General features: G+C 52.8%; 2 protein-coding genes across 2 annotated transcripts; both read left to right on the top strand.

The window, feature by feature from the left end:
- Positions 1-3,178: 3,178 nt before the first annotated feature.
- Positions 3,179-4,946, top strand: LOC308518665 (2-acylglycerol O-acyltransferase 2-B-like; the record flags this gene model as incomplete). Its single annotated transcript, XM_081090399.1, has 6 exons — positions 3,179-3,260; positions 3,467-3,645; positions 3,767-3,971; positions 4,156-4,330; positions 4,447-4,628; positions 4,792-4,946. 6 exons carry the CDS (start codon positions 3,179-3,181, stop codon positions 4,944-4,946), a joined length of 978 nt encoding a protein of 325 aa, XP_080946525.1.
- A 608-nt stretch (positions 4,947-5,554) lies between these two features.
- MOGAT3 (monoacylglycerol O-acyltransferase 3) lies at positions 5,555-8,515 on the top strand. Its single transcript, XM_081090400.1, has 7 exons — positions 5,555-5,656; positions 5,895-6,002; positions 6,077-6,147; positions 6,420-6,624; positions 6,903-7,077; positions 7,620-7,822; positions 7,905-8,515. The coding sequence occupies exons 1-7, from the start codon at positions 5,584-5,586 to the stop codon at positions 8,057-8,059; spliced, it is 990 nt and encodes a 329-aa protein (XP_080946526.1). The 5' UTR covers positions 5,555-5,583; the 3' UTR covers positions 8,060-8,515.
- The last annotated feature ends 4,154 nt before the right edge of the window (positions 8,516-12,669 follow it).

Here is a 12,669-nt window from a genome sequence, read left to right as displayed (position 1 = left end):
AGTCCATGTATTATCTTTCATCTCCCTATTGACCTTGCACCCCTCCTGCCACCCAGAGTGGAGAGAGACCAGAGTTACTCCAAAGAAAGAGAACAGAGAAGAGGAAAAGGCAGAAGCAGCATGTGTGGGAACCTGGGAGCTTCCCTGGATCCCCCTTCTCACTGCCCTTCATTGCCTGCGCTTGGGAAGTGCCTTAGAAGGGCCAAACCAAAAGGACTTCACTGTCAGGTTCTGTTGAAAGCCACCCCCGCCCCACTGTCCCGCATTCCTCCCTGATAGCATCTGTCATCACTTGATGGCATCTTTACAAGAAAGGCGGTGGCATATCCCTGAGCTGGGCACCAGGGACGGTGGTCAGAGAAGGAAGGCTCCCTGGGGTCATGTGTTCTATGAGGGAAGGCAGGCAGGGGCCCGACTGCTGCTGCTGGGACCTAAGCTTTTAGTTGGGGGGTATCAGGAAAGGAAAAGCCCTGGTGGGTCATTCCAAGGAAAGCCTCCTGGAAGAGGAAGATGGAGCAGCCTCGGAAAAGAGACCTCCTGAGAGCAGGGCTTGCTTCCAGCCTCTGGGGGCCATCAGGCCCTTGCCAAGACCCCTTCACCCAGGGACCCTGAGGCCAGCCAGCCACACCCCTTCAGCTGGGTCTTTCCCAGCCTTGCATCAGCCTATCTTCCCTGAATTTATCTTCAATTGTTCGCTTGCAGAAGAAGCCTTTTAAAAACCAAACAGACCTGTTCACCTGTCCCAGGAAATTTCCCGCCTCCTACACCCCACTTGCTGTCCACTTTATTCCTGCCTGACTCCCGGGAAAACTTCCCTATGAAACCTTCCTTCCTGGGGGGTGGGGCAGGTCACCTGAGTGGGTGGATCGCCTTACCACGCCTTACCACGAGGACTGAGCATTTCTCTGGCTAGACTTTTAAGTTCTCTCACCCTGGTGGTGGAAGTATGCTGAGCAGGGACAGCAGAAAATGCCTCCTGGTAAGGTCCCTGGACAAGGAAGCCTGCGCCAGAATGGGACAGAAAGGATGTGCCAACCTGGGCATTGGAAGCTGTCTCCTACAGTGGGCCCATTCATTTACAAAGCATCTCTCAGGGCTCAGTGGTGAGGACATTACCTGCCTCTAATTGCTTACAGTGTAGGGGAGACCTTAATCTGAAAATTACTATAATGGAGGGGAAATTTTTATGCTAGGAAAGCATGTGACAGAGGCACTTGGTGGGATGGGTGTCAGACTTTCCTAAAGAAGTGACATTCCCTATGCCAGTGCATTTTGTCCTTAACAAGGCCGGACCCTCAGAGAAGCTATGGAGCCTAACAGAGCCTAACATATTGGAGTTTTATCAGACCTTATCAAACCTGGAGAAAGAGAAATGTACAGTCGGCCCCCTCTAGCCATCCTGCCGCACCTGGAGCAGACTGAGAAGTGTGGGAGACCGCCTATTGTCTTCACTAGCAGAGAGGTGTGGACAAGGAACCCGGAAGACTGGTGATCCTTGAAGCCCTTGCAAAGGTCAGGGCTGTGCACCCATTGTTAGTCCAGACAATGGTAGCTGAAGCAACTTCCCCATTTATTATTATGTAAATCCTTGCTGATGGGCTAGTCTGCCTGTTCCTGGAAATTGCCTGCCTAAGGGCTATGGGTGTATCCCAAACCAATAAAGGGTTGGCACTGCCTGAGCACCAGTGAAAGTCCTTCTCCTTGAGTTGGACTTGCCCGTCTGGTCCCCCAATATTTCCAAATTATCTCTTGTCTTTTCTCTTTCATTTGTGTGCGGCTCCTCTTCCAGATCCTGAACCCTGAACCACGCGGGATGTGGAGGGAAACATGTACCACAGAGAAGCATGCGTGGAGTTCACAGTTCAGGGATACAGGCTCACTAAAAGACTGAGGCCTTGGTCATAGGACTGTAGACGAAGCGCTTCCCCTTTCCCACACCTTACGACCACACCACTAAAGGCCTACTTACTATATAGTTCCTTTTATCTAGTACTAGAGGCCTGATGCATGAAGATTCGTGCAAGAATAGGCCTTCCTTCCCCTGGCTGCCAGCACCGACCTCCCTCCAGCACCTGGGACCCGGGCCTTCACTCCAGGCCTGAGCCACCTCCCGCCTTTGCTCTGGGCCGGAGCCGCCGACTCCATCTTTCTCATGTCAATTTGCATATTCCCTCTTTATTGGCTGTGGGTGCCGTCATCTTTGTTGCGAAGTGATGGACAATTTGCATATTCTGTCTTTATTAGATAGGATATCATGCCTGGCTTTCAACAAAAAATTGCAAGATATACTAAAAAGCAAAAAGCATAGTTTGAAGAGACAGAACAAGCACCATAACCAGACTCAGATATAGTAGTGATGTTGGCATTAGCATACCTGGAATAAAAAAAATAAAAGAAGTGACCTTCCCTGACCTGGAGAAGGTGCCAGCTCCCACAGGCCTCTGGTCACGGGTTGGGTAGGGTCATGGTGATAGTGAGGACTGGCCCCAACCCACTTGGAGGGGTGCCCACTGTTCAGTGGGCCCTCTCTTGAGGGGCTCCCCAATCCTTAGCTTTTTCCACAAAGCCCTTCCCTCTGCAGCGTCTCTGCACAGAGTCCTAGGCTGCCTAAAGGTTTTCAGGCTGTTCTCACTCATGTTGGGAGCCCTGCCATTCGTGGCACACACCACTCTGGCAACATCCCACCCCACCTCTGTTAGCTCTTCAGAGAGGTGGAACCTCCTGACAAACACAAAGTCCAAACACCTTCCTCCCCCACCCACCACCCCCCCTCATTTCCATGAGCTCAAGTAGTGGTTAACCCTTCCTTGCCTGAGCTCATCAGAGCCTAGTGCAGCCGTGGGCAAACTCCGGCCCACGGGCCTGATCGTTTGAAATGAATAAAACTAAAAAAAAAAAAAAAAAAAAAGGCTGTACCCTTTTATATAATGATGTTTACTTTGAATTTATATTAGTTCACACAAACACTCCATCCATGCTTTTGTTCCGGCCCTCCGGTCCTGTTTAAGAACACATTGTGGCCCTCGAGTCAAAAAGTTTGCCCACCCCTGGCCTAGTGTGTGCAAGTCACCAAAAGAAATGAAAATGGGGTGGAACCGGGGTCAGGGCCAATGGGTTGGGCCAAAAGGGGGTATGCTTAAGAGCTCAGCGTGACCCCTGTGCGACTCCCCTCTACAGAATGCCGGCCTCTTCCAGCCTCTTCTGCCGAAGTCTCCAGGTGTTCGCTGTCCTACAATGGCTCTTCCTCTTCTTGGGGCTGTGTGAGTCCCTGAATCCCTGGACCTAACCTCCACACACACACCTGAGGCTCTGCTGCCCCATGACCACAGGGGGGAGGTGGGGCAGGGATCTTCTGTGTCCTTCAAGGAGTGAGAAGGAATTAGTTGGGACAGGGAAGGGAGTGGGCAAGGGGGAGACCTGGAACTTAAGTGCCCAGGTTCTGAGACCCCCCTTCCCTATCCTCCAGCCCAGGTGTGCCTGGCTGTGCTGATCCTTGCACTCCTAAGCCGGGCCTGGATACTAGGGGTCCTCTACCTGGTCTGGCTCTATGGAGACAGGGACACGCCACAGACAGGAGGTCGCAGATCTGCCTGGGTCCGCAACTGGGCCATCTGGAGACATTTCCGGGACTACTTCCCCATCACGGTGAGGGCCCCCAGGAACCCCCTACTGGGTTGGGGACAGATACAAAATAGACCCTTGGAGTTATCTTCCCCAAACGTGCAATCTCACCGCCAGGGCGGCTTGTGCACCCTCTGCCCTGCAGCTGGTTAAAACCGCAGAGTTGGATCCCTCCCACAACTATCTCTTCGGCTTCCACCCTCATGGCGTCCTGGTCATCGGGGCCTTCAGCAACTTCTGCACAGAGGCCACCGGCTTCTCCCGCCTCTTCCCTGGCCTCTGCCCGCACCTGCTCATGCTGCCCTGTTGGTTTCGCCTTCCTGTCTTCCGGGACTACAGCATGCTTAGTGGTGAGGAGTGGGGAACCCGAGCTCAGGAGCCAAGTCCCTGCTGTCACCTCTTACCTGCCCTCCTCCCGCCTGGGGGCTCCTGGTCCCAGCTCTACTTTCCCAGTGCCCTCCCCTCCCCTCCCGTCTCCTCTAGAGGACCAAGGCGCCAGGGCCACCCCCTCCCCAGCCTTTGCCTCCTCCCCAGGTTTGGTGTCCTCAGCCAAGGCCAGCGCCGCCTATCTGTTGTCCCGGCCTGGGGGCGGCCAGGTGGCCGTCCTGGCCGTGGGAGGGCCCCTGGAGGCGCTGGAGGCAAAGCCTGGAGCGCTGAGCTTGCGGATCCGGAATCAGAAGGGATTTGTCAAGCTGGCGCTGGAGCACGGGTGAGGATGCTGGGGTGGTCGCAGGAGCACGCTGCTGCCGCTGCCGCTGCTCGGTGCAGGGGGAGCGCGGCGCCCGGCCGGGAATCAGGCTGCCTCTCCCCGCACCCCACCCGCAGGGCCTCTCTGGTGCCTGTCTTCTCTTTTGGGGAGAACGAACTCTACCAGCAGTTCCCGAACCCACGGGGCTCGTGGGTGCGGATGGCTCAGGAAGCGCTGCAGCCGCTGCTGAGGGTGTCCCTGCCGCTGTTCCACGGCCGCCTGGGCCTCCTGCCCTTTCGCAGGCCCATCTACACCGTAGGTGAGCCCGGGCCGCGCGCTCCCCGGGCCGGACGGTACGGTCCCTGGTTGGGGTCTAAGATCCTGAGCAGCCGCCGATGGCGGCCACGCCGACCTCACCCTCAAGCTGGCCTTTGACAACTGTTAGCACCATGACCTCGGTTCGCCCCGCATTCCGCCCACAGTGGGGGCCCCGATCCCGGTGCGGCGGAGCCCGCGGCCCGGCCGGGCGCAGGTGGACGCGCTGCACGCGCTCTACGTGGAGCGGCTCACGCGGCTGTTCGAAGAGCACAAGGAGCGCTACGGGGTCCCGGCCGACCGGCACCTGGTCCTCACCTAGGCGCGCCGGCGCCTCCCACCCCTCCCGGCCCCCTGTGACTGTGGATGGGGGTGAAATTAAAGGCGGGAACAGCCTGGCGGTGTTTGTGTGTTTTGCCCAGAGGGGAGGTCTGCGCGCTCGACTCAGCCCTGCCCCCCCCCCCTCGCCTCCTCCCTGCTCGGCTCCACTCCCGATCAGACAGTCTCAGTTGGGCTTCTGGGCCCCCCCAGCTGCCGGGGCCCAGCCCTCCGGCTCTCCAGCGTCATCTTAGTCTCCCACGGTAGTTGCCTCACCTCCCTCCCACAGCCTCTCGCTCCTCCCAGACCCGCCCTGCAAGCCAGCCCAGACTGACTGACTCAGGGAGCTCAAAGATCAATCCGAGAACAGCCTGGACACGTCCGACTCGAACCATCTCCCCGTCCACACCCCCCCCCCCCCCCACACACACACACACATACACACTCACACCGCCCCACCACACACACATACACACTCACACCGCCCCACCACACACGCCTTCCCGGAGGTCCGAAAGGCTCGGCCCCTCGGACTAGAAAGCCTTCCCAGGTACTTTTTCTCCGGGGGTCCTGGAGCCCTGCTGGCCCAGGGCTGCTCCTGGGAGAGGAGTCTCCGCCACCCTGCCGCCCTCTCCTGCACCATGAAGACCCTGAAGAAGCAGTGGCTGGATGTAGTGGGTGCCTACCAATTCGTGCTCACTTTCCTTTTCATGGGTGAGACAAGTGGAAGAGGCATGGGTGCTGGGGGTCCGCCGCGGGAGAAGAGACGGGGGGAGAAAAGCTGGAGCGCCACTAATCTGGGTGCCCAAGAGCAAAATGACAGGGAGAGGGCCAATGTGGGGCTGGGAGATAGCGGAGGGTATGATCCCTGAGGGTGGAGGAGAGGGACAGCTGGATGACATGACTGAGTTTCAAAGGCTAATTCATTTTTATTTTCTCATCTTTTACACAGGCCTTTCTTCATTCCTTCTTGTCTTCTCCCTCCTCTTCACGTCCCTCTGGTCATTCTCTGTTCTCTACTTGGCATGGCTCGTCCTAGACTGGAACACACCCAACCAAGGTGAGTACTGGAAGGGGGCCATGTATTGGGAGATGGCAGCTGGGCTTCCTCCACGCATATCTCTCTACCCTAAGGTGGAAGGCGGTCTAAGTGGATAAGGAACTGGACCATTTGGAAACACCTAAGGGATTATTATCCTATCAAGGTGACTGGTTACCCTCCAGAAAGACTCTCTGCCTCCTTCCTCTCCCCTGCCTCCCCCACCTATTCACCCCTAGTAGTGCAGAAGCCTGAGCCCCAGCTGCCTAAGCTAAGGCAATGGGGCAGGGGGTGGAGTGATGTTCAAGAGTAGCCCCTCTGTGCCCTTAACCCCATCCTTGATCTCTGAAATCAGTTGGGGTGAAGGGGGGCAACACTTTTTACCTGGTGTCCTGACTTCTATGCCTTCTTCCCCTCATCCTGCCCAATACCCCAAAGCTGGTGAAAACAGTAGAGCTGCCCCCTGACCAGAACTATGTGTTTGGCTCTCATCCACATGGGATCATGTGCATCGGAACCGCCTGTAATTTCTCAACCGAGAGCACTGGCTTCTCCCAGAAGTTCCCTGGGCTTCGGGCCTCACTAGTTGGGCTGGACGGACTCTTCCACATTCCGATCTATCGAGACTACCTCATGGCCACTGGTGAGCCTCCATGTGAGTGGGAGGAGGTGTTCTCTGGCCGGGGTGACCTCCACCCACCTAGCTCAGAGACCTGATCTGAACACTGGCCAGGGTCACAGTGGGTATCAGTGAATAGCTTTGGAACAAGTGTCCTATGGTGTCCTTGCTGGGACAGACACTATAGGGCACAGTGACATGGGCATGGTGGGTAGGGGAGTTGGGAGGAATGGGTAGGCTGAGGGGCTGGGGAGCCAAGGAGGGTGTGGTGACTGCTCCCACTTTCTCATGCCTGCCTGCAGGAGTATGTTCTGTGAGCCGCCAGAGCCTGGACTTTATTCTGTCACAGCCCCGGCGTGGGCAGGCCGTGGTCATCCTGGTTGGGGGTGCCCAAGAATCCATGTATGCACTCCCAGGGGTGCATCATGTTGTTCTCCAGAATCGCAAAGGCTTTGTACGCCTGGCACTGAGGCACGGGTGAGAGGGGTGCGGGTGACCAGTCCAAGGCTGCTTTTAATGGTGAGAACTTCACAGCGCACCTTTGGGTGCACGCTCTCCATCCCTACACACCCGGGGCCCTATAGATTGTTCTGCATCCACACTGGGCCCTATACCCAGAAGGTGCTCATGTCAGTGCTTGAGTGTTTACTCTGTGCCAAGCACTATGTCCACTTTGCAAGCTTCCTCCCACTCCAAGAGAGCCAGGGACATAGTACAAATAGCAGGGCACAAAACCTTCTCTGATACTATCTCTGTGAAAGAGTTAATACCTACCTTGCAATGGTTTGGTTGTAAAGACTAGATGAGGAAATGTATATATGAAGGTTCAGTACACAATCTTTTCTCAGGAAATGTGAGTCCCTTTTTCCAGATTTTTCATAGTAGCCATTGTCATTTGCTTTAAAGGGCTTGGGAAGTGGAATTATGAGGTTATGCTGTTCTCTGGGGCTCCCATCCTTGGGGTACTCCAAGAGCTGCTGGCCCAACCACCCTTCTTCTCTATTGCCCTTCTTTCCCAGGGCCTCCCTGGTACCTGTGTACTCCTTTGGGGAGAATGATGTCTTCAGACTTAAAGTTTTTGCCACAGACTCTTGGCAGTATCTGTGCCAGTCCATCATCAAGAAGTACCTGGGCTTTGCTCCTTGCATCTTCTGGGGCCGCAGTCTCTTCTCAGCCAACTCCTGGGGCCTGCTGCCCTTCCCTGTGCCCATCACTACTGTGGGTGAGTCCTCATCTCCAGGGAAGAAAGCTGCCATCAGCTGTGTGGGCACTTCTCACCTCGTCTGTCTCCCCTCTCCCTGCAGTGGGCCGCCCCATCCTGGTGCCCCAGAGCCTCAACCCCACTGACGAGGAAGTTGACCACTACCACACGCTCTACATGAAGGCTCTGGAGGAACTGTTTGAGGAGCACAAGGAAAGCTGTGGTGTCCCTGCTTCTACTCACCTCACCATCACATAGCCCTGGCCTTGCCCTGCCCCCCAGCTCCTGAGCTCCTAATCCCAGTGCACTGAACCCCGCCCCCCCACCACCACCACCTACTGCTGGGTCTAGTCCTCCAATAAAAGCTGGTTCTCACCCAGCTGGTGTGCTCAGTGGTCGACCTATATGAACCAGGAGGTCACAGTTCGATTGCTGGTCAGGGCACATGCCCCGGTTGCAGGCGTGTAGGAGGCAGCTGATCAATGATTCTCTTTCATCTTTGATGTTTCTATTCCTCTCCCTTCCTCTCTAAAATCAATAAAAACATTTTAAAAAATAAATAAAATTAAAAAAACAAAAGCTAGTTCTCTTCCATCACTACTTCGTAGAATCGGATGCCTGCAGAGCTGATGCTCCTGCTCTGGGAGTTAGCATGCCCAGGCATAATCAGCCCCCATTCTAACGTGCTAGAGTTGCTGCCTTAGATTGGGCATCAGGACCCTAAATTCTCCTTCCAGTGAAAATTAATTCTGTTGCATGACTTTGCATAAGTCTCTTCCCTTTTCTGGGCCCCTTCTCCCTCTGTAACTTAAGGCATCTGCTTAGCTAAGAGCTGTGGGATATTTGGACTGAGTTTGGGAGGGTGGCTGCAGGAGGGTTAGGCTTTGAAGGGTAAGCAGGATTTAGGTGAGTGGAGAAGATAGTGTGGATAGTGGAATACTATGAGTAAAAGCTGAGCTTGGTCAAGGGGACCTGACAGTATAAAGAGTGGAATGATGCCCAGTAGTAGAAAGACAGTTAGGTACATAGCTTGCTTCTCTGTACTTCTTCCTCATCCTTAAAGTTTCCTTGGGGCTGGGAGCTCAGATGAAGCAAGGATTTGTTTTACCATTATTAAGCCCTACTGCTAGCCCAGCATTAGGTCACCATTTACTCATTTGCTTAATAAGCATAAGATTATTGTGAAGACTAAAGAATTAAGATTTAGGGGCTTAGAACAGAGATAGGCAACACATGAGCCAATGAGAATTGGCTATAATCATCATTGTCATTATAGTCAGGGTATGAGTCAAATGAGAGGATAAGGTTAAACAGCCTAAGGGTCCTTATGTGGTCCTTATGTTGTCAGTCCTATTTGTTGACTGGCTTTGTGTCTGTAACCGGGATTTAAACAAGAATAGCTTGTTGGAATGTACTAGTAATTGGAATGCAACTGTATTTGTCTCCCACTTTCCTATAAAATTTATTCAATGGAAGAATTTTCTCTTGTCCCTGAATGAAAATCTGGGCAGTACCATAACTTAACTGGGTCATTCTCAGGTGAGAAGTTCTACATTCACTTTAAGTTAGTACATAGAAATGTTTAGTTCATAATCAACACTTGGATCTTCATTTGCAGCGGTTCTCAACCTGTGGGTCGCGAACAATGAAAATACATCCTGCATATCAGATATTTACATTACGATTCATAACAGTAGAAAAATTACAGTTATGAAGTAGCAAGGAAAATAATTTTATGGTTGGGGGTCACCACAACATGAGGAACTGTACTAAAGGGTCGCAGCGTTAGGAAGGTTGAGAACCACTGATTTAGGGGTAGGAATTTTCCCCACTCCAACAAGGGCTGGTTGCAAGTGGGCTGCCTGCTTGTCCAGAAGTAGCAGTTGGGGAAGGTTGAGTAGAAAGGGATGGGGTATACCTCTTTCGTCCCCCTCCCTTTCTAGCTGCTGTTATTGATCTTCATGAGGTTGAAGTGTGGGGCAGAAGGGAAAGGGGGCCCCAAAATTGTTGATTGCTCTGTTATATATTCTCTGGGCCTCCAGAACCTCAAAGTCTTTCCCTTCTGGGTACTTTCATGGATTCTTCAGTTTTCCCTTTAAGGCCCCTCTCGCAGCTTCTGTACTTTCTCTACCTTATCATCTGTCCATGGTTTTCTGCCCATGCACTCGACATAGGTTTCTCTGTAGGAGTTCCTTCACTCTTCTAGTTTGGGGGTTGGGGAGAGGGCTGGAATAAACCTGCTTTAGCCTTCAGCCTCCGTGGCCCCTATCCCCTTGGAGTGCAGGTTGGTCTCAATGCAGCCACTTGTTCTTCTTTCTGTCCTGGATGGAAGGTCCAGTCAGCCACAATCTGGCCACTGGATTTCTCCGGTGGGTACATCCCCCAAATGCTGGGACTTACCAAGCTCTTTGTGTCTTGAAGCCTTTTGTCACTGCTCTTGTTGAAGTGAGCCTTGCTCTCTAGGGGCAGGGCTTGCAGCCATCTAAAAGTTCTTCCGATGTTGCTCAGTGGTTAGAATGTCAATCTGAGCACTGAAGGGTCTTGTGTTCAATTCCCAGTCAAGGGCACATACCTGGGTTGTGGATTTGATCCCCAGCCTCAGTGCAGGTTTGTGTGGGAGGCAACTAATTAATGTGTCTCTCTCATATCTCTCTCTCTCTCTCTCTCTCTCTCTCTCTCTCTCTCTCTCTCTTTCTCTCTCTCTTTCTCCCCACTCCTTCCCTCCCACTCTCTCTAAACAGCAATAGAAAAAATATCCTGGAGTGAGAATTTTATAAATAAATAAATAATAAAAGACTTCCCCCAGAGCGGGGGGGTGGGGGGGGGGGGTGGGGGCGCAGACTGGATGAAAGTAGGTGCAGGGATTAGCCAAAGAACATATGTACATAACCCATAGATAGAGACAACAGTGTGTTGATGACCAGAGGGAAGGTGGGCTGGGTGGAGTGGGGATAAAGGGGAGAAAGTGGGAACATCTGTAATACCATCAACAATCAAAATAAAGAAAGAAAAATATCATGCCCTGACTGATTTGGCTCAGTGGATAGAGCGTCAACCTGTGGACTGAAAGGTCCCAGGTTCCATTCCAGTCAAGGGCATCCCCAGTAGGAGGTGTGCAGGAGGCGCTGATCGATGTTTCTCTCTCATCGATGTTTCTAACTCTCTATCCCTCTACCTTCCTCTCTGTAGAAAATCAATAAAATATATTTTTTTAAAAAGAAAGATATCATAAAGATTAAAAAAATAAAATAAGCCGAAACCGGTTTGGCTCAGTGGATAGAGCGTCGGCCTGCAGACTGAAAGGTCCCACGTTCGATTCCGGTCAAGGGCATGTACCTGGGTTGTGGGCACATCCCCAGTAGGGAGTGTGCAGGAGGCAGCTGATCGATGTTTCTCTCTCAGTGATGTTTCTCTCTATCTCTCTCCCTTCCTCTCTGTAAGAAATCAATAAAATATATTTAAAAAAATAAAATAAAATAAAAGTCCTCCCCAACCCCTCTCTCCTTCTCTAAACTGATTTTTGTCCCAGGTAAGGGTCTCAAGAGTTACTTCTCAACCATTTGCTTGAAAAAATGAGGCATGTAGTCTGATCTGACCCTTTTGGAATGGAGGACCAATTTATCGTATCTTCGTGCCTCAGCCCAAACCTCCGTGTTAGCATCATGTGTGATTTTCTCTGGGTTCTTCCCCTGAGAGCAAAAGCACCACCTGGCCACCCAGAGCTGGGGGTGTGAGGATTAGATCACTGTGGGCTCCACCAAGAAGACCTCTGTTCTGCTTTCAATGGGAGCAGTGAGTGTCTCTTTCTAGAGCGGTGGGCTTGGGCTGGGTGGTAGGTGAGGAATGGGGCCTTTGTGTGGGTTTGGGTCAGGGAAGAGGGGAGTTCATTCTCCTGTCTGAAATCCAAGACCAGTGAAATCATGGTGCGGGGAGCAGATTGGCCTGAGGCTGGAGAAGAGTAGGAGCAGCCAAGAAGCTTAGTTAAGAAATGGTGTTTGCCCAAGAACCAGAGATATGATAAAAAGGACAAAGTGCTCTCAGTACCTGAGAAGCCAGTAGGGCAAGGTTCTCAGGAAAGGTGCCAGGTCTGATCTTAGAGGAGGACTTGCGTGGGGACATTCTCCTCCATGTGGAAACCTCTGGGTTGGGGGAAAGAGCACAATACGAACCTGAAATGCACAGGGAGATCCAGATCAGGTTTCTGTCTCTGGGAGAGAGACTCGGCATGAATATGTGAGTGTTGGGGATAGAATACAGCAAGTAGAATGTGTTGCTACTGCGCAGTGTTGTGGAAAGATTATCGGGACAAGACATGGAAATGGCAACACTGGACAATGACAGGTGTGCCCCTCCATTAATATCCCTCCAGGATCTGTTGGGTGAGATCAGTGCCACTTCCTTATTCATCATGCCAGTGTGGCATCCTTTCTGTTCACTATAACAGACCACAGGCAGCCTTCCCCCACCACCATCCACCTCTGAGTGTGCTGTCCTCCCCAGGAAGCCAGCCCAGACTAGGAGGAAGCCCTAGGATTCAGAAGTCCCTGCTATGACTCTCAGCCTTTCCTGAGCTTCCCCAGGTGACCTCTGCTTTCATGCTCAGATAGATCCTGGCCTCACTATGGCAGAGGTCCTCTGGTCCCCATTTTCCCGGTCATCTGGTTTTCTAGCCTTCCTTTATCAAGCATCCATCTTGGGTGGGACTTGGTCTAAGACAGTGGTCAGCAAACCGCGGCTTGCGAGCCACATGGGGCTCTTTGGCCCCTTGAGTGTGGCTCTTCCACAAAATACCATGTACGTACATTGCGATGGAAACTTCGTGGCCCATGCGTAGAAGTCGGTTTTTGGTTTTCGGCCTTGGCGAGTCT

This window comes from Myotis nattereri, assembly GCF_964212035.1.
Source record: "Myotis nattereri genome assembly, chromosome: 4".
Classification (NCBI taxonomy): domain Eukaryota; kingdom Metazoa; phylum Chordata; class Mammalia; order Chiroptera; family Vespertilionidae; genus Myotis; species Myotis nattereri.
This window is presented reverse-complemented; position numbering and strand designations above follow the sequence as displayed.